Source organism: Odocoileus virginianus, chromosome 10, assembly GCF_023699985.2.
Source record: "Odocoileus virginianus isolate 20LAN1187 ecotype Illinois chromosome 10, Ovbor_1.2, whole genome shotgun sequence".
NCBI lineage: Eukaryota > Metazoa > Chordata > Mammalia > Artiodactyla > Cervidae > Odocoileus > Odocoileus virginianus.
Genome location: NC_069683.1, coordinates 65,795,460 through 65,822,193, shown reverse-complemented (window position 1 = coordinate 65,822,193; position 26,734 = coordinate 65,795,460). Strand labels below are relative to the sequence as shown.

The following is a 26,734-nucleotide window of genomic DNA, read 5'->3' as shown; positions in this document are numbered from 1 at the left end:
AGTACATAATTAGAAGAAGAAACTAACAGCTTGAATTTCAAAAACTAACATCTTCAACTTAACTTGAAGATAAGTACAAGGGTTGGGAGGAAATGGAAGCATCTAGATACCTGTATTTGCGGATAAAAGGAGAAAAAGTTCTGAAAACAAACAAAATGAAATAATTATCTTAAAGGAAATAGTTTTGTGATGTCCAGGTAAATGAATTTGGAAAAAGTGCACTAAAGCAATAATGGTTAATTCAAATTGCTTTAAAAGTGATTATTTGCTGTATTACTCAGGGAACAAAAACCAGGACTCTGTGACAACCTAGAGGGGTGGGATGGGATAGGATGTGGAGGGAGGTTCAAGAGAGAGGGGAGATATATATATCTATATATATATATCTATATATATATAACTATAACTGATCCATGTTGATGTATGGCAGAAGCCAATACAATATTGTAAAGCAATTATCCTTTAATTAAACATAAGTAAAATTTAAAAAAGCAATTAGGGGCATACCCAATCGAATTCTGACCCTCTAATATTCTTACCTGCTTCATTTGTGCGGATCATTCGAGATGGAGTGCTTGGATCTCCAGTCCCAATTGGATTGGTGGCCACCACTCTGAATTCATATTCTACCCAGGGGTTCAGGTCCACTGCCATGGCTGATTCCATGTCCCCTGTTATGACTTCTGGGACTATGGAGAGGAAGGAAATTTTATGTCATTAGGTGAACTTTATTTTCTTGGGCTCCAAAATCACTGCAAATGGTGACTGCAGCCATGAAATTAAAAGGCTCTTCCTCCTTGGAAGGAAAGCTATGACCAATTAGACAGCATATTGAAAAGCAGAGACATTATTTTGCTGACAAAGTTCCATCTAGTCAAAGCTGTGGTTTTTTTCAGTAGTCACATATGGATGTGAGAGTTGGCCCATAAAGAAAGCTGAGTGCCAAAGAATTGATGTCTTTGAACTGTGGTGTTGGAGAAGACTCTTGAGAGTCCCTTGGACAGCAAGGAAATCAATCCAGTCAATACTAAAGGAAATCAATCCTGGATATTCATTGGAAGGACTGATGCTGAAGCTGAAGCTCCCATACTTTGGCCATCTGATGCAAATAACTGATTCAATGGAAAAGACCCTGATGCTGGGAAAGATTGAAGGCAGGAGGAGAAGGGGATGACAGAGGATGAGATGGTTGGAGAGCATCACTGACTCAATGGACATGGGTTTGAGCAAGCTCCAGGAGTTGGTGATGGACAGGGAAGCCTGGTGTGCTGCAGTCCATGGGGTCACAAAGAATTGGACACAACTGAGCGACTGAACTGAATTGAACTGAGGTGAACTAGAAATGCTCATAGATTGCAATCAGAGATATTAGGCCCTGGCAGACATGGCAGGCTTCTGCATATGCCCTTATATCATGTGGTCACGTGTCACTTCCAGTCTCATTAGTGAAACAAAAGTCAGTCTTCAGAAGTAAGCAGTTGCACATGTCAAAGTCTGTTATAGCTGGAATTCTTTCATCTCATCTTTACACATAGATGGACACAACACAACTTGCCATTATCTACTCAAATCTTTTTGTCAACCTTTCAACCCCAGAGAAGATGCCAATCAATGCTCCAATTTAAGCAAACACTTCTTCTATTTCTAGGGAAATTTCTTGAGCAGTTTGCCTCTCCCAGTTCTGGCAAACATGCTCAGCCATTTGGAAGTTCCAAGCAGTGGTTTAAGAATATATCTCTCTAATTTAAAAACTCTAGTTTGTGGTTTTAAAGTAGAAGCTCTGAACTCTCCTTGGAGTGACTTTTGTACTACATTTAGATTTTTATTAAAACATAAAACTGTGTGTCAATATAATTACCACATAGTAAAGCATTTTTACATAGTGTTTATGCTCTATCTGGGACTGCCTTTCTTGTTCCCTCATCTCTGCTGTCTAGGAAATATTTCTGGAAAACATTTGTTCCAGAGGTGAAAGTGTGGAAAGTGAAAAACCTCCCTATGAAGTGCAAAAATCCTCTGAATTTATAGCTGCCCTGATTTCTGTTTAAGCATGGCAGGGAAGTGTTGGGGAGGGGAGAGGCTTTTATTTGATGATACTGTAGATTTTACTAAAACAAGGTGAAATAAAATGCATCTTGCATTTCCCATGAAAATCTCTCTTGAAATGCAACAAGAGAATGTTACCAAATAATCAGTTCCATGAAAGGTGAATGCTCAGAGCATAGGCAGTGTGGGCTGCCTGACCAATCTCATAGCCCTACAGAGCTGACTTTTTAAAGCAGTGAAGTGAAAACATGAAAAAAAAAAAAAAAAAGTCTGTCCTCTTTCGCTGCACTGGAGGATGAGCAACACCCTTGAAGTCTGAGTGGTAGAAGATTAAGGCCACTGTTCGGGACACCATTTGGCAGAATGCTGAGTTGTGTCTGCCAAACCTAAAGGTGGGAAGAAGAGATACCAAGACATTCAGCTCTCCCGAGACCCAAGAACAAACTGATTCACCAGTACTTGCCTTGGGTCCATTGGGACCTACTGTTTCATTGACTTCTGTTTATGTCAGTCACTTCAAGGAACTCCAGACATAGAGGTCATCCCTCATCCTTTACTCTAATCCCTAGAGAACTCTGTCTGTCTCAATTGCCATCCTTCCCTAACATTTAAAAGCCTTTTACTATGATCTTTGGAATTCATAATCCATCACTAGCAAAATCCCCTTGTCCGCATCCCTCTTCCTCAACTTGCTTCCAACGTTTTACTCCAGGAGAAAACTGAATCCCCTCTGAGGCAATTTCATGCCTCTCAAGGGGTAGCGCTCTTAAAATACTGTACAGAAGAGTATCCAGTCCAGCTCAGAAGTGTCTCTCTCCTACCCGCTCCCTTACCCTGCCAAAGTCTCTAATACAGGCATGTAGATATTTTTCTACTTAAAAACAAAACAAAATTCTTTTAAATTTTTCTTGCTTTCCAACCTTCACCCAGTCTCTATGTTTCTTTTACAGCAAAACTTCTTGAGAGTTATTAATATTTGTCCCTTATTTGCCATCTCCATTTATTCTCTTTTAATTCACTCTTGAAACTTCCTAAGTGGTGCAGAGGTAAAGAATCTCCCTGCCAAAGCAGGAGATGCAGGAGACATACATTCCCCTGGAGGAGGGAATGGCTACCCACTCGAGTATTCTTAACTGGAAAATTTCATGGTCAGAGGAACCTGGTGGACTACAGTTCATGGGGTCACAAAGAGTCAGACATGTCTGAGCACACACACATACACACACATTCATTCTCAGACTCACTCCAGCCAGGTTCTCACCTCCAGCAATCCACCGTAACTGCTCCTGTCAAGATCAGCAGTGACCTCCTATTCTAAAACACTGTGCTCGGGTCTCTATTCCTTATTTCATTTGTTCCTACATCATGCTTCGACACAGTTAATCATTCTCTGCTCTTTGAAGTGCTTTTCAAAACTTTCGCTCTTCTTGTTCCCAATTATGCCTCTTCAATCTGCATTACTACTTTCTATCTTCCAGATGCACCGCAGTTCCACTAACTGCCTTTTCTTTTTTATTGTACTCTAAGGTGATCTTATCCAGTTTCATAGTTCTAAATACCTTCTGTATGCTGATGGCTGTAACATTTTCAGCCATGAACTTCCTCCCTAGACTCCAAATTCATATGCCCTGTAATCTATTAAACATTTCCATTTAGATAGAGTTAACTCTTAATTTCCTCCCCTACATCTGCAGTATTCCTTGTTTGGTGAATGACAATTGCTGTACCCCAAACTTTGAGGCCATCCTGTATTGCTATCTTTTTCTCTTGTGCCACTCTAATTCATAAGCAAATTATGATATCTCTGACTTCAGAGTATTTTGATTTCTCTACTTCCACTTGTAGTAAGAGTTCTTAAAAAGTTGTCTACACTAACTTTTCTCTCCTTTTCTCTTGAGCCAATTCTTGTGAGTCTTTAGTCCTTAAAATTTTACTAAAACTTCTAGCATCAAGATCATGAATGACCTCTGGTTTGCTTAAATCAATGATCAATTTTCATTTCCTCATAATAGTTGCCAAGTCAGCAGCATTTCACCCAGTTGATTACTTTCTCTTCCTTGATAGATTTTATTCTTTTGTCTATCAGGATATCACATTGTCTTTTTCTAAAACTAAATGGCTGCTTACTCTCTATATCTTTGGTTGAATCCTCTTTTCCACAACCTCTTACTATTGGAATGCTTGAGGGCTCAATTTTCATACTCCTTTTTTCTTTATTTTATGCTTATATCCTTGGAGAGCCCATGCAGTCTTATGGCATTAAATGCAATTTATATGCCAATAATTTCCTAATTTATATCTTCATTCTAAACCTCACTTTTAAACTCCAGTCTCATATATCTAGGTGCCATTTGATCTCCATAAAGGCCTACTCTCCAAGTATAGTTATACAGGGGTTAGGGTTTCAACATACTAATTTTGGGGAGGCACAACTCAGTCCAAAGCAGGCAGGTGATGATTTAAAATATTTTAAAATTTAAATAATTAAAAAAAATACACTTGATGTACAACACTATGTTAGATTTCAGGTGTACTACATAATGATTTGACCTTTGATTACATTCTGAAATGACTGCCATAGTATGTCTAGTAACCATCTGTCCCCAAACAAATATATTACAATATTACTAACCATACTCTTACTCTTATGCTATGTATTACATTCCTGTAACTTGTTTATTTATAATTGGAGGTTTATACCTCTTAATCTCTTTCACCTTCTTTACATCCCCCAACCCCACCCTTCTGATAACAGCAGTCTAGTCTCTGTATCTAAGAGTCTGTTTTCATTTTGCTTCCTTTGTCTGTTTGGTGAATTTCACATATAAGTGAGATTGTGTGGTATTTGATTATTTCATTAGCATAAGACCCACCAAACCCATTCATGTTGTGTCAAAGGGCAAAATTCCATTTTTACTATAGTGAATTAAAGTGAAGTTGCTCAGTCATGTCTGACTCTTTGCGACCCCATGGACTGTAGCCTACTAGGCTCCTCCCTCCATGGGATTCTCCAGGCAAGAGTACTGGAGTGGGTTGCCATTTCCTTCTCCAGGGGATCTTCCCAACTCAGGGATCGAACCCAGGTCTCCCACATTCCAGGCAGATGCTTAAACCTCTGAGCCACCAGGGAAGCCCACTATGTATTTTTACTACAGCTGAGCAATATTCCATTGTGTGCATGTGTGTATCAAATATTCCTTATCCATCTATCAATGAACACTTATATTGCTTCTGTATCTTTGCTATTATAAATAATGCTTCAATGAATATTGGAATGCATACATCTTTTTGAGCTAGTGCCTTTATTTTATTTGGGTAAATAGCCCAAAGTAGGATTGCTGGATTGTTTAGTAATTCAATTTCTTAATTCTTTTGAGAGAGTTATTACTGTTTCCATAGTGGCTATACCAACTTATGTTCCTTTGAGGAGTGCACAGTATTTTCCTTTTTGCCATACGCTCATTAGCATTTTTAATTTATTGCCTTTTCACTAAAAACAATTGTCTTTTCACTAAAAACTGCTCATTGCAGTTTCGACATGCATTTCTCTGTGATTAAGGCTGATGAGCATCTTTTCATGTGTCTGTGCCCATCTCTATGTCTTCTTTGGAAAAATGTCCATTCAGATCCTCTGCTTATTTTTTAATTAAGTTTGATTTTGTTGATGATGAGTTGTATGAGTTCTTTGTATATCTTGTATATTAGCCCCTTATTAGATGCATGATTTGCAAATATCTTCAAATATTTAAATAGACTACCTTTCTGTTTTGTTGATAGTTTCTTTTGCTATGCTAAAGTTTTTAGTTTGATGTAGTCCCATTTGTTTATTTTTGTTTTGTTGCCCTTACCTGAGAAGATAGATCCCCCCAAATATTAAGTCTCATGATGAAGAGCATATTATATTTTCTTCTAGGAATTTGATGGTTTCATTTAAGTCTTCAATCCATTTTGAGTTAATTTTCTGTATATGGTGTGAGAAAGTAGTCCAATTTGATTTCTTTGTATGAAGCTATTCAGTTTTCCCAGCATTATTTACTGAAAAGGATTTTCTTTCCCCATTTTATATTCTTGCATCACTTATCATAGACTAATTGACCAAATGTGTGTGGGTTTATTTCTGGGCTCTCATTTCCATACTATTTTGATTATTGTAGTTTGGAAGTACATTTTGAAATCAAGGAACATGATACTCCAGCTTTTGTTTTCTTGTTCAATTGTATAGGCTGTTTGGGTGTTTTGTGTTTCCATACAAATTTTAGAAATTATTTGTTCTAGATTTATGAAAAATGTCATTGGTATTTTGATAGATACTGGTTTGAATCTGTAGATTGCCTTAGGTAGTTTGGTTATTATAAAAATATTAATTCTTTCATTAAATCATTTTCTATGTATAGTATAGTATTATGTCATCTGAAAACTGAGTTTTACATCCTTTCCAATTTGTATTCCTTCCATTTATTTTTTTGTCTGATTGTTATAGCTAGGGCTTCCATAAAGGTGGTATAAGTGGCATTCTTGGTTTGTTCCTGATCTTAGAGAAAATACTTTCAGATTTCCACCACCAAACTTGATGTTAGCTCTGGGCTTGTCATATATCAGTTCAGTTCAGTCACTCAGTCGTGTTCGACTCTTTGTGACCCCATGAATCGCAGCACGCCAGGCCTCCCTGTCCATCACCAACTCCCAGGGTTCATCCAAACCCATGTCCATTGAGTCAGTGATGCTACCCAACCATCTTATCCTATGTCATCCCCTTCTCCTCCTGCCCTCAATCTTTCCCAGCATCAGGGTCTTTTAAAATGAGTCAGCTCTTCGCATCAGGTGGCCAAAGTATTATAGTTTCAGCTTCAACATCAGTCCTTCCAATGAACACCCAGGACTGATCTCCTTTAGGGTGGACTGGTTGGATCTCCTCGCAGTCCAAGGGATTCTCAAGAGTCTTCTCCAACACCACAGTTTAAAACCATCAATTCTTCGGTGCTCAGCTTTCTTCATAGTCCAACTCTCACATCCACACATGACCACCGGAAAAACCATAGCCTTGACTAGATGGACCTTTGTTGGCAAAATAATGTCTCTGCTTTTTAATATGCTGTCTAGGTTGGTCATAACTTTCTTTCCAAGAAGTAAACGTCTTTTAGTTTCATGGCTGCAATCACCATCTGCAGTGATTTTGGAGCCCAGAAAAATAAAGTCAGACACTGTTTCCCCATCTATTTGCCATGAAGTGATGGGACTGGATGCCATGATCTTAGTTTTCTGAATGTTGAGCTTTAAGCCAACTTTTTCACTCTCCTCTTTCACTTTCATCAAGAGGCTCTTTAGTTCGTCTTCACGTTCTGCCATAAGGGTGGTGTCATCTGCATATCTGAGGTTATTGATATTTCTCCTGGCAATCTTGATTCCAGCTTGTGCTTCCTGCAGCCCAGCATTTCTCATGATGTACTCTGCATATAAGTTAAAAAAGTAGGATTAAAATATACAGCCTTGATGTACTCCTTTTCTTATTTGGAACCAGTCTGTTGTTCCATGTCCAGTTCTAACTGTTGCTTCCTGACCTGCACACAGATTTCTCAGGAGGCAAGTCAGATGGTCTAGTATTCCCATCTCTTTCAGAATTTTCCACAGTTTATTGTGATCCACACAGTCAAAGGCTTTGGCATAGTCAATAAAGCAGACATAGATGTTTCTCTGGAACTCTCTTGCTTTTTTTTGATGATCCAGTGGATGTTGGCAATTTGATCTCTGGTTCCTCTGCCTTTTCTAAAACCAGCTTGAACATCTGGAAGTTCATGGTTCACGTATTGCTGAAGACTGACTTGGAGAATTTTAAGCATTACTTTACTAGCATGTGAGATGAGTGCAATTGTGCAGTAGTTTGAGCATTCTTTGGGACTGGAATGAAAAGTGACCTTTTCTAGTCCTGTGGCCACTGATGAGTTTTCCAAATTTGCTGGCATATTGAGTGCAGCACCTTCACAGCATCATCTTTCAGGATTTGAAATAGCTCAACTGGTTTTCCATCACCTCCACTAGCTTTGTTCGTAGTGATGCTTCCTAAGGACCACTGACTTCCCATTCCAGGATGTCTGGCTCTGGTGAGTGATCACACCATCATAATTATCTAGGTCATGAAAATCTTTTTAATATAGTTCTTCTGTGTATTCTTGCCACCCCTTCTTAATATCTTCTGCTTCTGCTAGGTTCCTACAATTTCTGTCCTTTATTGAACCCATCTTTGCATGAAATGTTCCCTTGGTATCTCTAATTTTCTTGAAGAGATCTCTAGTCTTTCCAATTCTATTGTTTTCCTCTACTTCTTTGCATTGATCCCCGAGGAAGACTTTCTTATCTCTCCTTGCTATTCTTTGGAACTCTGAATTCATATGGGTATATCTTTCCTTTTCCCCTTTTCTTTTCACTTCCCTTCTTTTCACAGCTATTTGTAAGGCCTCCCCAGACAGCCATTTTGCTTTTTTGCATTTGTTTTTCTTGGGGATGGTCTTGATCCCTGTCTCCTGTACAATGTCATGAACCTCCGTTCATAGTTCATCAGGCACTCTGTCTATCAAATCTAGTCCCTTAAATCTATTTCTCACTTCCACTGTATTGTCATAAGGGGTTTGATTAGGTTATACCTGAATGGTCTAGTGGTTTTCTCTACTTTCTTCAATTTCAGTCCTGAATTTGGCAATAAGGAGTTTTCATATATAGATTTTACTATGTTGAGGTGTTTTTCCTCCATAGCTACTTTGTCTAGAATTTTTGTCATAAATGAATGTTGAATTTTGTCAAAAGCTTTTCTGTACCTATTTTGCTGATTATGTGACTTTTATTCTTCAATTTTTTAATGTTTTATACATCACAAGGATTGATATGGGAATATTGGATCATCTTTGCATTCTTGGTATAAATCCCACTTGATTTTGGTGTGATTCTATTTATTCAATTCAGCTTGTTAATATTATGTTGAGGATTTTTGAATGTGATCATCAGTGATATTGGCATATATTTTTCTTTCCTGTTTTTTCTTTATCTAGTTTTGAAATCAAGGTGATGTTTCCCTCACAGAATGATTTTGGAAGTGTCTTTATCTCTTCATTTTTTGGATAGTTTGAGAAGAATAGGTTTTAACATTCCTTTAAATATTTGGACTTCTAAGGCAGCACTAGTGGTAAAGACCTGCCAGCCAATGCAGGAGACATAAAAGACATGGATTTGATCCCTGGATTGAGAGGATCCCCTGGAGGAGGGCATGGAAACCCACTCCAGTATTCTTGCCTGGAGAATCTCATGGACAGAAGAACCTGGCAGGTTATAGTTCATAGGGTCACAAGAGTCAGACACAAATGAAGTGACTTAGCATGCAAGTATGAACATACATTAGCAGACCAATGCATTATATTTCTTTTTAAAGTTTATTTTATTTAATTTTTGGCTGTGTAGGCTCTTAGTTTCTTGATTGGGATCTAACCCACAGCTCCTGCACTGGAAGTGTGAACTCTTAACCACTGGACAGCCTGGGAAGTCTCCAGCCTTTAGCTATTTAGTAGTATATTGTTTACCATCCATATGTATGTGTGGTTTTTTTTTGCAATTTTTATCTTGTAGCTGATTTCTAGTCTTAAGTCATTGTAGTTGGAAAAGTGCTCAGTATGATTTAATTCTTCAAAAATGTGTGCTGTGGTCTAGCATGTGGTTTATCCTGGAGAATAATACATGTGCCCTTCCAGATAATGTGTATTCTGCCATTTTGGATGGAATGCTCCGTAGATATCAATTAATCCACCTGGTGTAATGTAGGACAGTGTTTCCTACTGATTTTCTGTCTGGAAGCTGAGTCCATTAATGTAAGCAAAATCTTAAAATCCTCACTACTATTGTGTTACTGCCAAGTTTTCCTTTATTTTGTTAACTTAGGCTTTATGTATACAAGTGTTCCTGTGTTATATATATATATATATATATTTATAATTGTTTTATTTTCTTTTTGGATTGATATTTGTGTATATTTATAATTGTTATATTTTCTTTTTGGATTGATTTCTTCAACAGTATAAAATATCTTTGCTTGTCTCTTGTTACAGTCTTTGCTTTAAAGTCTATTTTGTGTAACATAAATGTTGATGCCACAACTTTCTTTTGGTTTCAGTGTGCATAGAATACTTTTTTCCAGTGTGAATATGCAAAAAGATATGACACTGAGAGATGAACTCCCCTGGTCGGTAGTGCCAAATACACTAACTGGAGAAGAGTGGAGAAATGGCTCCAGAAAGAATGAAAAGGCTGAGCCAAAGCAAAAACAATGCCCAGTTGTGGATGTGCCTGGTGATGGAAGTAAAGTTTGATGCTGTAAAGAACAATATTGCATAGGAATCTGGAATGTTAGGTCCATAGATCAAGGTAAATTGGAAGTGGTCAAAAAGGAGATGGCAACAGTGAACATTGACATTTTAGGAATCAGTGAAACAAAATGGAATGGAATGGATGAATTTAACTCAGATGACCATTATACCTACTACTGTGGACAGGAATCCCTTAGAAAAAATGGAGTAGCCATCATAGTTTAAAAAAAAAAGAGTCCAAGATGTAGTACTTGGGTGCAATCTCAAAAACTACAGAATGATCCCTGTTCATCTGCAAGGCAAGCCCCTCAGTATCACAGTAATCTAAGTCTATGCTCCAACCACTAACTCCAAAAAAGCTGAAGTTGAACAGTTCTATGAAGACTGACAAAATATTCTAGAACTAACACTAAAAAAAAAAAAAGGATGCCCTTTACATGATAGGGGAATGGAATGCAAAGGTAGGAAGTCAAGAGATACCAGGATTAGCAGTTAAGTTTGGCCTTAGAGTAGAAAATGAAGCAGGGCAAAAGCTAATAGAGTTTGCCAAGGAAATGCATTGATTACAGCAAAAACCCTCTTCCAATGACACAAGAGATGACTTTACACACAGACATCACCAGATGGTCAATATCAAAATTAGACTGACTCTATTCTTTTCAGCTGAAGATGGAGAAACTATACAGTCAGCAAAAACAAGACTGGAACCTGACTGTGGATAAGATAATGAACTCCTTATTGCAAAATTCAGGCTGAAAGAAAGTAGGGAAAACCATGAGACCATTCAGGTACAATCTAAATCAGAACTGTTATAATTATACAGTGGAAGTGACACAGTGCCTGAAGAACTATGGAAAAAGATTCATAACATTGTACAAGGGGCAGTGATCAAAATTATCCCCAAGAAAAATAAATGCAAAAAGGCAAAATGGTTGTCTGAAGAGGCCTTACAAATAGCTGAGAAAAGAAGAGAAGCTAGAGGCAAAGGAGAAAAGGAAAGATATATCCATCTGAATGCACAGTTCCAAAGAATAGCAAGGAGAGATAAGAAAGCCTTCCTCAGTGATCAGTGCAAAGAAATAGAGGAAGAAAATAAAACTGGAAAGACTAGAGATCTCTTCAAGAAAATTAGAGATACCAAGGGAATATTTCATGCAAAGATGGGCACAATAAAGGACAGAAATTGTATGGACCTAAAAGATGCAGAAGATATTATGAAGAGGTGGCAAGAATACATAGAAGAATTATATTAAAAAGACCTTAATGACTCAGATAACCATGATGGTGTGATCACTCACCTAGAGCCAAACATCTTGGAGTGTGAGGTCAAGTGGACCTTATGAAGCACCACTACGAATAAAGCTAGTGGAGGTGATGGAACCCCAGCTGAGCTTTTTCAAATCCTAAAAGATGATAGCATTAAAGTGCTGCACCCAATATGCCAGCAAGTTTGGAAAACTCATCAGTGGCCACAGGACTGGAAAAGGTCAGTTTTCATTCCAAATTCAATCCCATTCCATTTCAATCCCAAAGAAAGGCAATGCCAAAGAATGCTCAAACTACCACACAATTGCACTCATCACACATGCTAGTAGAATAATGCCCAAAATTCTCCAAGCTAGGCTTCAACAGTACATGAACTGAGAAATTCCATATGTAGAAGCTGGATTTAGAAAAGGCAGAGGAATGAGAGACAAAATTGCCAACATCCATTGGATCATAGAAAAAGGAAGAGAATTCCAGAAAAACATCTACTTCTGCTTCATTGACTAAGCTAAAGACTTTGACTGTGTGGATCACAACAATCTGTGAAAAATTCTTAAAGAGATGGGAATACCAGACCACATTACCTGCCTCCTGAGAAATCTGTATGTAGGTTAAGAAAAAACAGTTAGAACCAGACAGGGAACAGCAGGCTAAATCCAAATTGGGGAAGGAGTATGTCAAGGCTGTATATTGTCACCCTGCTTATTTAACTTCTATGCAGAGTGCATCATGTGAAATGCCCAGCTGGATGAAGCACAAGCTGGAATCGAGCTTTCTGGGAGAAATATGAATAACCTCAGATATGCAGATGACACCACGCCTATGGCAGAAAGCAAAGAGGGACTAAAAAGCCTCTTGATGAAAGCAAGAGAGGAAAGCAAAGAAGCTAGCTTAAAACTCACCATTCAAACATGAAGATCATGGCATCCAGTCCCATCGCTTCATGGCAAATAGGGAAACAATGAAGACAGTGAAAGACTTTATTTTCGTGGGCTCCAAAATCACTGCAGATGGTGACAGCAATCATGAAATTAAAAGATGCTTCCTGCTTGGAAGGAAAGCTATGACAAACCTAGACAGCATATTAAAAAAGCAGAGACATTACTTTGCCAACAAAGGTCTGTCTAGCCAAAGCTATGGTTTTTCCTGTAGTCATGTGTGGATGTGAGAGTTGAACCATAAAGAAAGGTGAGCACCAAAAAATTGATGCTTTTGAACTGTGGTGTTGGAGAAGACTCTTGAGAGTCCCTTGGACTGCAAGGAGATCAAACCAGACAATCCTAAAGGAAATCAGTCTTGAATATTCAGTGGAAGGACTGATGCTAAAGCTGAAGCTATAACACTTTGGCCACTTCATGACAATTAACTGACTCATGGAAACGACCTTGATGCTAGGAAAAATTGAAGTCAGCAGAAGTGCACAACAGAGGATGAGATGGTTGGATGGAATCACTGAATCAATGGTCATAAGTTGCAGCAACCTCCAGGAGTTGGTGATGTACAGGGAAGCCTGGCATGCTGCAGTCTATGGGGTCAGTCTATGGAGTTGGATATGACTGAGCGCCTGAACCGAACTCAATTGACCTTTTTCCATCCCCCAACTTTCTATTTGTTTCTGAAGAACTGATGTGAGTCTCTTGTCAGCATCATATATACGGTTCTTGTTTTCTCATTCATTCTTTGTATTTCCTTCAATTGAAGCATTAGTCTATTTAAATTTATAATGATTATTGATAAGTATGGAGTTATTATATGGTTACTTGTTTTCTGGTTGTTTCCACAGTTCTTTTTTGTTCTCTTCTTTTCTCTTTGTGATTTGATGACTATTTTTAGCTTTATATTTGGATTTCTGTCACATATTTGTGTGTATTTCTTGTAAATTTTTGATGTGTGATTACCATGACATTCATATATATATAGCTGTATATATATGTCCATATATATATGCACAGTTTATATACTATACATATACTTATTAAGTTGGTCATCTCTTAAGTTTAAATGCATTTTAACAACCCTGCATTTTTACTCACCCTGGTGTTTAATGTTATTGACATCATTTTATACCTTTTGCTTTGTGTATCTCTTAACAACTTATTGTTTTCATAAAAGATTTTAACTACTTTTTTCTTTAACCTTCCTACTAGGTTTATACGTGATTCAAAGTCACTCAAAGTGTTAGTTGCTCAGTCGTGTCTGACTTTTTGTGACCACATGGACTGTAACTCACCAAGCTCCTCTGTCCATTTAATTCTCCGGGCAAGAATAATGGAGTGGGTTACCATTCCCTTCGGGAAAAAGTGAAAGTGAAAGTCGCTCAGTTGTGTCCAACTCTTTGCGACACAATTCTCCAGGCCAGAATATGGGAGTGGGTAGCCTTTCCTCTTCCAGGGGATCTTTCCAACCCAAGAATTGAACCCAGGTCTCCCTCATAGCAGGTGGATTCTTTACCAGCTGAGCCACTACGGAAGCCCAAGAATACTGGAGTGGGTACACTATCCCTTCTCCAGGGGATCTTCCTGACCCAGGAATAGCCCAGGATCTCCTGCATTGCTGCTGCTAAGTCACTTCAGTCGTGTCCAACTCTGTGAGACCCAGGAGACGGCAGCCTACCAGGCTCCTCTGTCCCTGGGATTCTCCATGCAAGAACACTGGAGTGGGTTGCCATTTCCTTCTCCAATGCATGAAAGTGAAAAGTGAAAGTGAAGTCGCTCAGTCGTGTCCAACTCTTCGCAACCCCATGGACTGCAGTCTACCAGGCTTCTCCATCCATGGGATTTTCCAGGCAAGAGGACTGGAGTGGGGTGCCATTGCCTTCTCCGCCTGCATTGCAGGCAGATTCTTTAGCACCTGAACTACCAGGGAAGCCCCCCTTCTCCAGGCAATCTTTCCAATCCAGGGATCGGATCCTGGTCTCCTGAATTGTAAGTGGATTCTTTACCACCTGAGCCAGCAGGGAAGCCAAATTTGTATGTGGTTAGTCTACTACTTTTAAGTTTTTTGTGTTTGCCTTTATTATTGAGATTTTCCTTTTTATACTTTTTATATTTCTCAGTCAGTCAGTTCAGATGCTTCTCACTCAAGATTGTCTGGCTCTAGGTGAGTGACAATATAGTTTTATTGTGACAATTCATATTTCTAATTCTGGTCTTTTCTGCTTTGAGTAATCCCTTTAACATTCCTTGTAAAGCTGGTTTGGTGGTGTTGAACTATTTTAAGTTTTGCTTGTCTGTAAATCTCCTTATCTTTCCTTCACATTTTATTGATATCCCTTTTAGGTAGAGTATTCTAGGTTGTACATTTTTTTCCTTTCATCATTTTGAATACATCATGCCACTTCTTGCCTGCAATGTTTCTGCCCAGAAGTCAGCTTATTTTATTATGTGGATTGTTTTGTAATATGTTTTTCTTTGACTGATTTTAAAATTATCTGTTTATCTTTAATGTCAGCATTTAATTATGCTGTGTCTTGGTTTGGAATTCTCTGGGTTGATCTTACTTGGTATGCTCTGTGCTTCTGGGAGCCTGCCATTTGTTTCCATTACCAGGTTAGGGAAGTTTTCAGCTATTATTTCTATAAATGAATTATCTGACCCTTTCTTCTTTTTCTGGGACCTCTATAATGTGAATGTTAGTAAACTTGATGTTGTCCCAGAGGTCTCTTAAACTGTCTTTAAAAATTTTTTTTTCCTTTTTTTTTTTTAAAAACTTTGGTAATTTTCACTACTCTGTCTTCAGTTTGAGGATTTATTACTCTGTATTATCTAATATAGTATTGATTTTTTTCTTGTATATTTATTACAGTTATTGTGTATTTCAGCTCTGTTTGGATTCTTTAATATTTTCTAGCTCTTTGTTAAAATTATCACTATGTTCATGTATGTTCTTCTGAGTTTAGTGAGCATCTCTGTGAAGATTACTTTGAATTTCTACCAAGTAGATTGCTTATCTCTACTTTGTTCAGTTCTTTTTCTAAGATTTTATAAGATTTTGTCTTGTTCCTTGTATCATATTCTTCTGTCTTCTTATTTTGTCTATTTGTTTGTTTGTTTCTATATGTTAGATAGGTCATTTACATTTCTCCATCACTGAGAAGTGATCTCAATATAGGAGATGCCTCCTAGGGCCCAGCAGCATACCCACTTTGGTCACTGAAATATATGCTCTAGGGGTATGCCTATTTGGGCTGCATGGCCCCACCCACTGTGGTACAGCTGACTACCGTGTGTTCTCTGATAGGCCAGACTGGCTCCCAGTCTGTTTGCCTGTCAAGTACTGCCTCATGACTCCTGGCCTGCTGAGAGAAGGGCAAAGTTTTGAAGTGGTTAGCTGCTCAGTCCAAGAGGGCCCCGAGCTGATGTCAGCTTGATGGTGGCCAGGTAGTTCCTCACCACTAACAATCTAGAGCGAGGACTCCAAAATATCGCTTGCCAGCATCAATGTGCTGTGGTAGAATGAGCTCCCCAAAATGCCTGTCGCCAGTGCCTGTATCTCCAAGGGGAGTCTCTGTTGCCTCTGGCTTTTCTAGGAGGCTCTCCAAGATCAGACTGCCTGACCTAGAATTCTTTAAAATTAATGCCTCTTCCCTGGGACTTGAAGGGTTGAGATTTTGTGCGTGCCCTTTATGAGTGGAGTCCTTATTTCCTATTGCCCCTCCTGCTCTCTGAATGCAAATTCAGCTAGCCTTCAAAGACAGAAGTTCTAGGGACTCTTCTCTGATAAAGGATGCCAAGGATGGTGAGTCTGCTATAGGGATTGGAATCTTTGCTCCTTGGGGAGAACCCCTGTAACTGTGGTCATCCTCCCATTTGTGGGTTGCATACCTGGGAAGCATCTTCACCACACATAACCTGAAATTTTAAACAGAGTGGTCAGTATAAACCTCATTAAGAAAGTACATTTAAGTGAACTTCTGATTGAAGTTTGGATTTAGCTATGCCAGTATTTAGAAGAAAGCATCCCACACAGAAGAAATAACTAGTACAGAGGTATTAGAAGAATTATATGCAGAGCATAAGAAGACCAGTGAGTCAGGAGCAGAGCAAGCTTTAGGGAGAATGGTAGAAGATGAGTTTGTAGAGAGATGGAAGGAACAAAGTCATATGGGATTTGGGCTTCCATCCTAAGACAAACGAAGAGACAATGGGGAATTGATACTCTGTTATCTTTTAATAGATTAGCTTTAAGTTAAGTTGAAAACGGGAAGTAGTTAAAGTTAAATGAAATCATCAAGTTGGTGTAATGATCTGATGAGACTACTGTCTTTATAAGAAGAGACACTGGAAAACTTCTTTCCTTGCTCCTGTCTGCCGGATGAGCACACACTAAGAAAGCTGTAAGTCAGGGGGACCATCCTTGCCAGGAATCAAATCAAACGGGCTGACATCTATATTTTGGGATTCTCAATCTCAAGAACTTTTAGAGAAAATATTTTCTTGTTGTTTAAGCCATCTAGGTAATGATATTTTGTTATGACAGTCCAAGCAGACTAATAAACTGTCTCTCCCACAGTACTTCTGATCTTTATATTTCTTAATTTTTTCATACATTACTTTCTTCCAAGATACTATATAACTTATTTTCTTATTGTGTCGTCTATTTCTTTTTTGTCCTCACCCATGTGAATTCAATCTCCACAAGGCCAGGGATTTTTTGTTATTGTTATTACCCCATACATTCTATGGAGGTTACTTGATATGTTTTTGTTAAGTGAAAGAAAGGAGAGTTCGGATTGACACGTATGACCAACAGTTAATTTCTGTTTTAATCTTGTAATTATTTCAGACATTATGTTAAAAGAGAAAATTAATGTAAAAGGTAAAAAATATACTTCCTCCCAAAGCTGTATATTAATATTCTCTAAGCCATAGCTATAGGTTTTAAAAACACCTACTCCCATTCTGCCTGCAATGCAGGAGACGTGGTTTTGATCCCTGGGCCGAGAAGATCCCCTGGGGAAGGGAATGGCTACTCACTCCATGTTTTTGCCTGGAGAATCCCATGGACAGAGGAACCTAGTGAGCTGCAGTTCAAGGGGTAGCAAAGAGTCGGACATAACTGAACAACCAATACACGCAGACACAGTCCCTTTCTACATTCTCTCCATCATCCTTAACTCTAATTTCTCTTTAAAAAGGAAAAAAAAAAAAGAATTCTAAATTCTTGGCTACTTGTAAGGATTATAAAAATTGTAAAAAAGGTAAATGTGAGTTGAAAGTATTAATATTTTGATGAAATAACATACAATATGAAATAGAATAGAAACTTTTTAAGACTCAATGCACATGAGTTTGGGTGAACTCAGGGAGTTGGTGATGGACAGGGAGGCCTGGCGTGCTGAGATTCATGGGGTCGCAAAGAATAGGATATGACTGAGCAAGTGAACTAAACTGAACTGAATTGAAGATACAATTTGGATTTTGATTTCAAAATGAATATTGTGGAGATTTAAGATTATGAAGAATGTATACCAAGGAAGTATTTTAAATCATTGTAGGTATCTTTCTATAGTCTTTCTAGAAATCTGGAGGCAAGCTGATTTCAAAAAAAAATTCTGCTTCAAAAAGAACATACAGCAACTTTAGTGGAGGACTGCATGTTGATCCAGGGAGAAAAACTTGTTAAAATGCTTTTCCTATTAAGAGAATTGCATCCAAAAATAAATTAAATTAAAATTAAATTAAGCTAAACTAAATAAACATATTTGGTTGATAAATGTAACCATCATTCAGTGGAAATTATCCACAGAGAAGACTTAGCCACTGATTGAAGAATAGTTAAGAAAAATATTTAAATTAAGTAAATAATGGCCAATCAATTCTATGATTACAGATGATTTGCCATTCCTAATTAAACATGGTCATAAAAACTTGGTCAGCAAATATTGTTCAGTAATATGAACAAGAAATTCAGGTGTTCAAATAAGAAGCAGCTTGCTTGAAGAGAAAAGGGGGTCTGCAAATGAAATTATCTATTTCTTATGATTTTTATATTTTCCTCAAAATTGATAAATGGCCCCATTCACAGTCACCTGTTTTGAGTCTTATTTTTATGTGGGCAGCATTGATAAGTTAATCCCAGATGTGCTTGGCCCATGTGCAATTCATTACTTCATTTGTCAAAAATGAGAAACTTACTATTTTTTATATTCATGCTGGCATATAAAGAAATCTTAAGAGCTTTTAAAATGCTAGCTTATGCATTACATTAACATCTTTAGTGTTCAAACGGCAGAACTAAATCTTTTTTTTCCTAACATGTATTTCTGCATTAAAGCATGTGCCTGCGTGTGCGCCCAGTCACTTCAGTTGTGTCCAGCTCTTTGTGACCCTATGAACTATAGCCTGCCAGGATTCTCTGTCCATAGATTCTCCAGGCGAGAATACTGGAGTGAGTTGCCAAGTCCTCCTCCAGGGAGTCTTCCCAACCCAGGGATAGAATCTGGGTCTCCTGCATTGCAGGCGGATTCTTTACCACTGAGGCACCAGGAAAGCCCATATTAGGGCATATTTCTACTGAAATTGATTTGGGTTAGATAATAACTATGAAAGCAAAAGATCCACTGCCCCAGTGAAAATGATGTAGCCCCCCAAAAACCTCTTTTGCTAACACAGGCCATGAGTTTGCACTAGAAGCAGAACCCAAGAATCATTTAAAACAGCTGCTTTAGGGTAGAAGTCCCCAACATTTTTGGCACAAGGGATCGGTTTTGTGGAAGATCATTTTTCCACGGACCAGGCAGTAATGCAAGTGATGAGAAGTGTCAGATGAAGCTTCACTGGCCTGCCACTCACCTCCTGCTAACAGGCTAACAGTACTGGTCCTCAGCCCAGGAGTTGGGGACTCCTGCTGTAAAGCATGGTAAAGTAGACAACTGCCCCTTGGCTTGCCTGATGGATGGCAATGCCTCTACCATAGCTGCAAGTGATGCTGAGTTTTCAAGAAATGTGTGACCACCTTAGGTGAGGAGACATCTTGCTAGAGAATGATTTGATATCACTATCAAGGGCAAATAAAATTGATTGTTTATAGGAATACACTTTTGAAAAATATATGTTTACTTGTGAATGCAATACAACTCGATTTTTTCAAGCACTTACTGAACTGATTTTATTTCTTTATTACTATTTTAGTGTTGCCTTTTATTTGTTTATTTTTAAAAATTATTTTAATTGGAGGCTAATTATTTTACAATATTGTGGTGGTTTTTGCCATACAGTCACATGAATCAGCCATGGGTGTACATGTGTTCCCAAGCTGACTCTTCCTCCCACCTCCCTCCCCATCCCATCTCTCAGGGTCATCCCAGTGCACTCTCTTTGAGTGCCCTGTTTCATGCATCAAACTTGGACTGGTCATCTATTTCACATATGGTAATATACATGTTTCAATGCTATTCTCTCAAAACATCCCACCCTCACCTTCTCCCACAGAGTCCAACAATCTGTTCTTTACATCTGTGTTTTTTGCGGTCTCGCATATAGAGTCATCATTACCATCTTTCTAAAATACATATATATGCGTTAATATACTATATTGGTATTTTTCTTTCTGACTTACTTCGCTCTGTATAATAGGCTCCAGTTTCATCCACCTCATTAGAACTGATTCAAATGCATTCTTTTTAATAGCTGAGTAATATTAGATTGTGTATATGTACCACAGCTTTTAATCCATTCATCTGCTGATGGGCATCTAGGTTGCTTCCATGTCCTGGCTATTATAAACAGTGCTGCGATGAACATTGGGGTGCACGTGTCTCTTTCAGATCTGGTTTCCTCGGTGTGTATGCCCAGCAGTGGGATTGCTGGGTCATATGGCAGTTCTATTTCCAGTTTTTTAAGAAATCTCCACACTGTACTCGATACTGGCTGTACTAGTTTGCATTTCCAACAGTGTCCTTTTTCTCTGCACCCCCTCCAGCATTTACTGAACTGATTTGAAAAAGAGCTCTCTATTCAAATATAGGGCTTTCCCTGGTGGCTCAGTGGAAAATAATCCACCTGTCAATGCAGGAGACGATCTCTGGTTTGGGAAGATCCCCTGGAGAAGAAAATGGCAACCCGCTCCAGTATTCTTGCCTGAGATATCTCAGAGAGAGAGGAGCCTGGTGGGCTATAGTCCATAGGGTTACAAAGAGTCAAATATGACTTACAGACTAAAAGAGCAACAACAATTCAAATATATTTCCAACTTTCAAATTGATTAGATAAGAATGCAATTTTATATCAGGAACTTCTAAAATAAGTAAACAAACCCCAAATACCATTTAATCAAAACAGTTAAACCCTCTACACATACAGAAATACACACCACTCTTTTGTTTTTCCTTAGTTTATGCCCCAAAATTCAAAGTTTATATATTTTTAGATATGTATATATATATCTATATATATCTATATAGATATATATATACATATCTATATATCCACTATCTATCATTATCTGTCTATCTGTGTGTTGTGCTGTGCTCAGATGCTCACTTGTGTCCAGCTCTTTGTAATCCCATGGACTGTAGCTTGCCAGGCTCCTCTGTCATTGGGATTTTTCTGGGAAGATTACTGGAGTGGGTTGCCATTTCTTTCTCCAGGGCATCTTCCTGACCCAGGGATCAAACCCATATCTCTTACATCTTCTTCATTAGCAGGAGGATTCTTTACCACTAGCACCACCTGGGAAGCCCTCTATCTATCTATCAAACAACAAAAAGTACACAGTTGAATCAAGGTATGTAAGAAATCAAGGAATAAGAGCAACTAAGAAACTATGGAAGATGAGATATCCTGGACAGCTGTACTACGTGTTAAGAAGCACAAGAACATGGGTATGGGATAAGCAAGGAAACACATGTTATGTACTGCAATGTACCACAAGGGAAACATCCCAGGAAGCAAGTATTTTAGGCAGTGTGGCAAGGGTAGGCAGAAAGCATATTTACAGGCAAGAGAATGAGCTTGCTGAATGCACAACATGAAGTTTGAAGGTAAATCCATTTCCCAACAGCAGACCAAAATGTTAGGGCTCTCACACTTAGGATGACTTGGGAGCACCTTATAAATGAAGGTTATAAGAATTCTTGTATAAACCTGTTCATGTGGTCTGAATTTGTATCCTTTCCAGAATCATCTACCAAACATAGAGATTTCCTCAATTTCTTGGCTTTACATTTGCATCTCAGGATTAAAATGGAACCAGGAATGAAGCTGATACCCACAATTCTATACATTATTTATATTATAAAACAAATTTGTACACATGTATAGTACACTATAATGATAATTTTACTGAATTTTATGGATTACTATAGGAACCTAATATCAAGAAAAACTTGAATCATATCAATATTTTGCATTTGGATGAGTGTACTTTTTCCCCTAGATTACAAGTTTCTGCTCAAATTTAATTTAAGGAATGAAACAGACTACTTTACTCCTATAACATTCAGATTAATGGAGTTTTATGGTTACTGCACTGAGATATTTTACTGATTTTATATTTCACTTCTATGCAGGTAAATCAGTTTTATATTTAGATAGAAAATAAAGTCACAAATCCATTCTCAGTATGGGCACCTGCTTCTGAAGATTACATTTTATGGATACTGTTTGCTTTTCAAATATCAACATGTTAAATAGGTAATAACTATCAAGTGAGTGTAATTTCACGTATCCCTGCAGATAGCCACATTTAGAGAGGGAAAGGAAGTTTAGTTATAACATGAAAAGAAAGCCATCAGGGGAAAATTATTTTTAAAATAATGCAACTATCATGCAAATATCTTAGAAGTAAGCATTAGAATGCTATATTATTTTAAATAATGTCATTTTATGTTAGATTTTATTTTTATAAATAAAATGGGTGTGTGACTCTAAAGGCATAGAGCAAGGAACTGGAGTAATGGTGCAGTTCTGCATCTGACTGTCTTGGTGGAGGTTTGAATCTATATAATAAGCTTCATAGAATTTTATGGAACTATTCACTAAAAAATATTATACATAAAGCCTGGTGAAATTTGAATATGATCTGTGGTTTATAGCGGTGCATCAATGTCATTTCCTGATTTGATCATTGTACCATCGTTAGGTAGAATAGCAGGGGAAGTTGAGAGATGGGCCCACAGAAAATCTTTGTATTATTTTTGCAGCTTTTACATGAGTCTAACGTTGTTTCAGTAAACAAACAAAGATAAATAATGTGGTTCATTCTTGGGAAATGAGAAGAGAAGAAAACAAAGTGGCTTTATAAAAAGAAGCAAACAATGGTTAAGATTTTCATGCGTGCCTGCATGCAAGGTGGCTTCAATCGTGTCCAACTCTTGGCGACCTATGGGCTGTAGTCCGCCAGGCTCCTCTGTCTGTGGGATTCTCCAGGCAAGCATGCTTCCCTGGTGGCTCAGAGGGTAAAGCATCTCCCCACAATGCAGGAGACCCAGGTTCGATCCCTGGGTCGGGAAGATCCCCTGGAGAAGGAAATGGCAACCCCCTCCAGTACTCTTGCCTGGAAAATCCCATGGACAAACAAGGCCTGGTAGGCTACAGTCCATGGGGTTGCAAAGAGTCGGACACGACTGAGCGACTTCACTTTCACTTTTCTAGGCAAGAATCCTAGAGTGGGTTGCTGTGTCCTCCTCCAGTGTAATATTGTCATAAATAATAAAATTTCCCAAATCCAAACTAATCCTGCCGAGATTGTTAGCAAATACAGCTCATGGCATCGGAAGCTGCTCTGTGTCTGATGTTGTCTCAGAGCCTCTTACCTGTTTTTACCGTCTGCCAGCCCAGGGAGAAGGGGCTCCGAGCCTGCAGGTTGTAGGAGGAGATGGGGCTGTGGTTGTCAGCTGCTGGGCTCCAGGACAGTGTGGCTGTGCTCTCCGTGATCTCCTCCACAATCACTATCCCTGGTGGGCCTGGGGGACCTGTAGGCAAAAGAGAAGAGAAAAAGTTAAGGTCAAGCCATGTTGAGGAGCCATGATAAATTGTGTCTCCAATAAGGACCCAATCAAACTAGTAAAGTGTTTTAATGAAATACATATTTAGTAATGAACATTGCCAGTAAAAAGTGATGGGATGCAAGTTGATTTCCATGATTTCTGAGGATAATTTAATTATAGATTTTTTTCATAATACTTTGTGCTTGGATACAACCACCAGTTAACTTTGCATTTTATAGACATGCAAAAAAATAATTAGAAACAAACACAAGGACTTGAATGTCAGTAGCTACTCTGACTGCTGAAATCAATCACAGCTTACAGAGGCAGTGACAGAGAAAGAGGCAATGCTACTAGAAACAGAAATGACCTCATCATTACCACAAAGTTACAGGTGTGTGGGCCTAATTTTCAGCCAACCTACAGTGTACAAATAGTGTGATGTACTTACCAAGGAGCTTAAACTCTAACAGGGGAAAAATGAAAGGCTCTGAAATATTGAGAGTTCAGACCAAGGAAGGATATATCCTAGAAGTGAGGCATGGAGAAATGTTGTGAGAAGTTAAAAGAAAGGTGTGATTAGATGATGAAGATGATGATAATGATTTTTTTTTTTTTTTTTGGTGAGTGAGAGAAGATGGTTAATCAGAGAATATGATTCCCCTTTTGATCATAAAAAATTGGTATAGTATAGAATTATGTTTATCAATTGACATGCATTAGACTTTAGATTCAAGAAACAACCATGATCTGACATGAGGAGATGTATGCCTCTATGTTACTAGCTCTAAAATAGTGATTTCTAATAGCATTAAAAATATGTACAGTATTCATATTTTAGTGGCTAAGCACAAATGTCAGGCTTCTTCTTAATGTTTTTCTATTCCCTAATATGAACAATCAAAGCTTTAAGGATCTTTTATTTTCAATTAAAAACATCCCACCTGTAAATATTTTAGGTTATTTTCTGATTTAGTCCTTGTTTAGCAAGTTGCTCTCTGGATTTGGTTATTATGAAGTCTGAGCAGTAAGTGCTGACCTAGACCGGAAAGAGCTAAGAAATGGTGGAGTGCTAAATAGATGGAGGCAGTCAAGTCCTCTGAGGAGAAATGTTCAATAATGAAGGGACAAAGGGATGGACAAAGTGTTTAAAAGGGTCACCATATAAGTGACATTTTTAGGCAATGAGAAATGAGCATTTTTATCAAGAGTGAGAAACAGCAGTGGGTAGTGGAGACCAAAGATTTAGAAGAAAAGGATTATTCCATCAAGAAGGTAACAAATACTGGGATTATGAGCAGACATGTAGAGAATAACCATGAGAAGTGGCAATTTTCTTTTTCCTCTGGAGAAATTAAGGAAGAAACTGAGTATAGAGAGAAAGCTTCTGAAATGTCAAGAAGCTGGGAGAGTTCATTCGGGAAGTTTCTCCTTTTTTCACTAAAGAAGGAAGAAAAAAAAAAAAACACAAAGTGAAGGTGGTTGGGTGAGAGTGGGACTGGGAGCTGGAAGACACTGGGAAATGTCTGGATAAAGGCCCATGATAAAATGAGGAAAGAAAGGAAGAGTGAACTATTTGGAATAGTTTGGAATTCAAGTTTGCCTCAATATCACCATTGTGAAGTAGAACTGACCAACTAAGCAAGCTCAGGCTAGAAGGCCAGGATCAGGGCCAGAGAAAGTGGTTAACTGAGTCAATTCAGGCTTAGTTTATAAATTTGATATGAGTTATCATCAAAGATGCCAATGGTATGAATGGCCATGGCCTCAAGGAGGACTAGGGCGTCCAGGGAAGCCAGATTGGTGCTGGCAGACAAGAATAAAATAATGAAATCCAGAAACCAGGTTACTAGGAGGGAAAGATAGAAAGATAAAAATTATATAATTTGAGATTTCAATGTAGGGAACTTTTGATGAAAGTTTGCATTTATCTGGAATTAAGTGGGAAATACAATTATTAGGTCAAGTACTTAGGGAAGAATCCTTTCACTTGATGTACAACCAATTTTCAGAGTATTAAAATGGTAGATAAAGATGAGGTATGGAAAATAAATCCAGTTGCTGAAGATGTCTAACAAGTTGCTAGACTATATGACAGGGACATGGAGGTGTGACTATAATGATAATAATATAATAATGATAAGAATATTAACTGTAATAATAATACCAGTAGCTACCATATCCTCACTATTGAGTGTTTTGCAAACATTAGCTTGTTCACTTATTTCTATGTTACTGTGAAGTGGGTATTATAACTCCTATTTCATAGAGGATGTAATAGACTTTTAAAGGTCATTTGGTTGACTAAGAATAAATAAGTTACTTAGTCAGTAACCTCACTGTATGTTAGGTATTGCATGAGGCAGTAGGTGTCAGAGAATCCCTTCTAGTGAGAAGTTACTCAAATCACCCCTAGTGCATGGCACAGCAGAGATTTGAATTCAGATTTGATTCTAAAGCCTGATTTGTTCAAGAAAGCAAGGGTTATGGAGATCCTTCTTCTTTTCACTGTTGACTGAAGAAACTGTTTAGGATTTTGTGGCAGCCTGGGTATATGATGGCCACCAACAACTTTCTTTCCTCTTGCAGCAGGTCATTCCCTTATTGAAAGATGAAGCCTGTTCCTTAAACTTCCTTGAATCTGGGTTAGCCTGTGATTATAGGCATACTCTGGTGATACTGTGGATTTTTTTCTTGTGTGCATGCTTAAATCACTTCAGTCGTGTCCGACTCTTCACGACCCTAAGGACTGTAGCCTTCCAGGCTCCTCTGTCCATGGCATTCTCCAGGCAACAATACTGCTGTGGGTTGCCATGCCCTCCTCCAGGGGATCTTCCTGACCCAGGGGCTGAACCCTCATCTCTTAAATCTCCTTCATTGGCAGATGGTTTCTTTACCACTAGCACCACCTGGGAAGTCACCATAATACAGCTAATATGGCAATAAAGCAAGTCATGCAACTTTTTGATTTTCAAGTCCATTAAAAAAAAAAAAAACTTGTTTACATTATACAATAGTCTATCAAGTATGCAATAACATTTTGTCTAAAAAAGCAATGTATATACCTTTATTAAACATATTTTATTGCTAAAAACTGCTAACCATCATCTGACCATTCAATATGTTGTAATCTTTTGTTTGGTGGAAA

General features: G+C 38.1%; 1 protein-coding gene across 2 annotated transcripts in view; it reads right to left on the bottom strand.

The window, feature by feature from the left end:
- The window catches only part of CNTN5 (contactin 5), a 1,548,293-nt gene that overhangs the window by 81,528 nt on the left and 1,440,031 nt on the right, over window positions 1-26,734 (bottom strand). For both annotated transcript variants that reach the window (XM_020891379.2, XM_070473663.1), the window contains 2 exons: window positions 23,413-23,571; window positions 540-689 (listed from right to left, as the gene is read on the bottom strand). In XM_020891379.2, coding sequence (XP_020747038.2) covers window positions 540-689; window positions 23,413-23,571 — 309 coding nt within the window. The remainder of the gene's footprint in view (window positions 1-539; window positions 690-23,412; window positions 23,572-26,734) is intronic.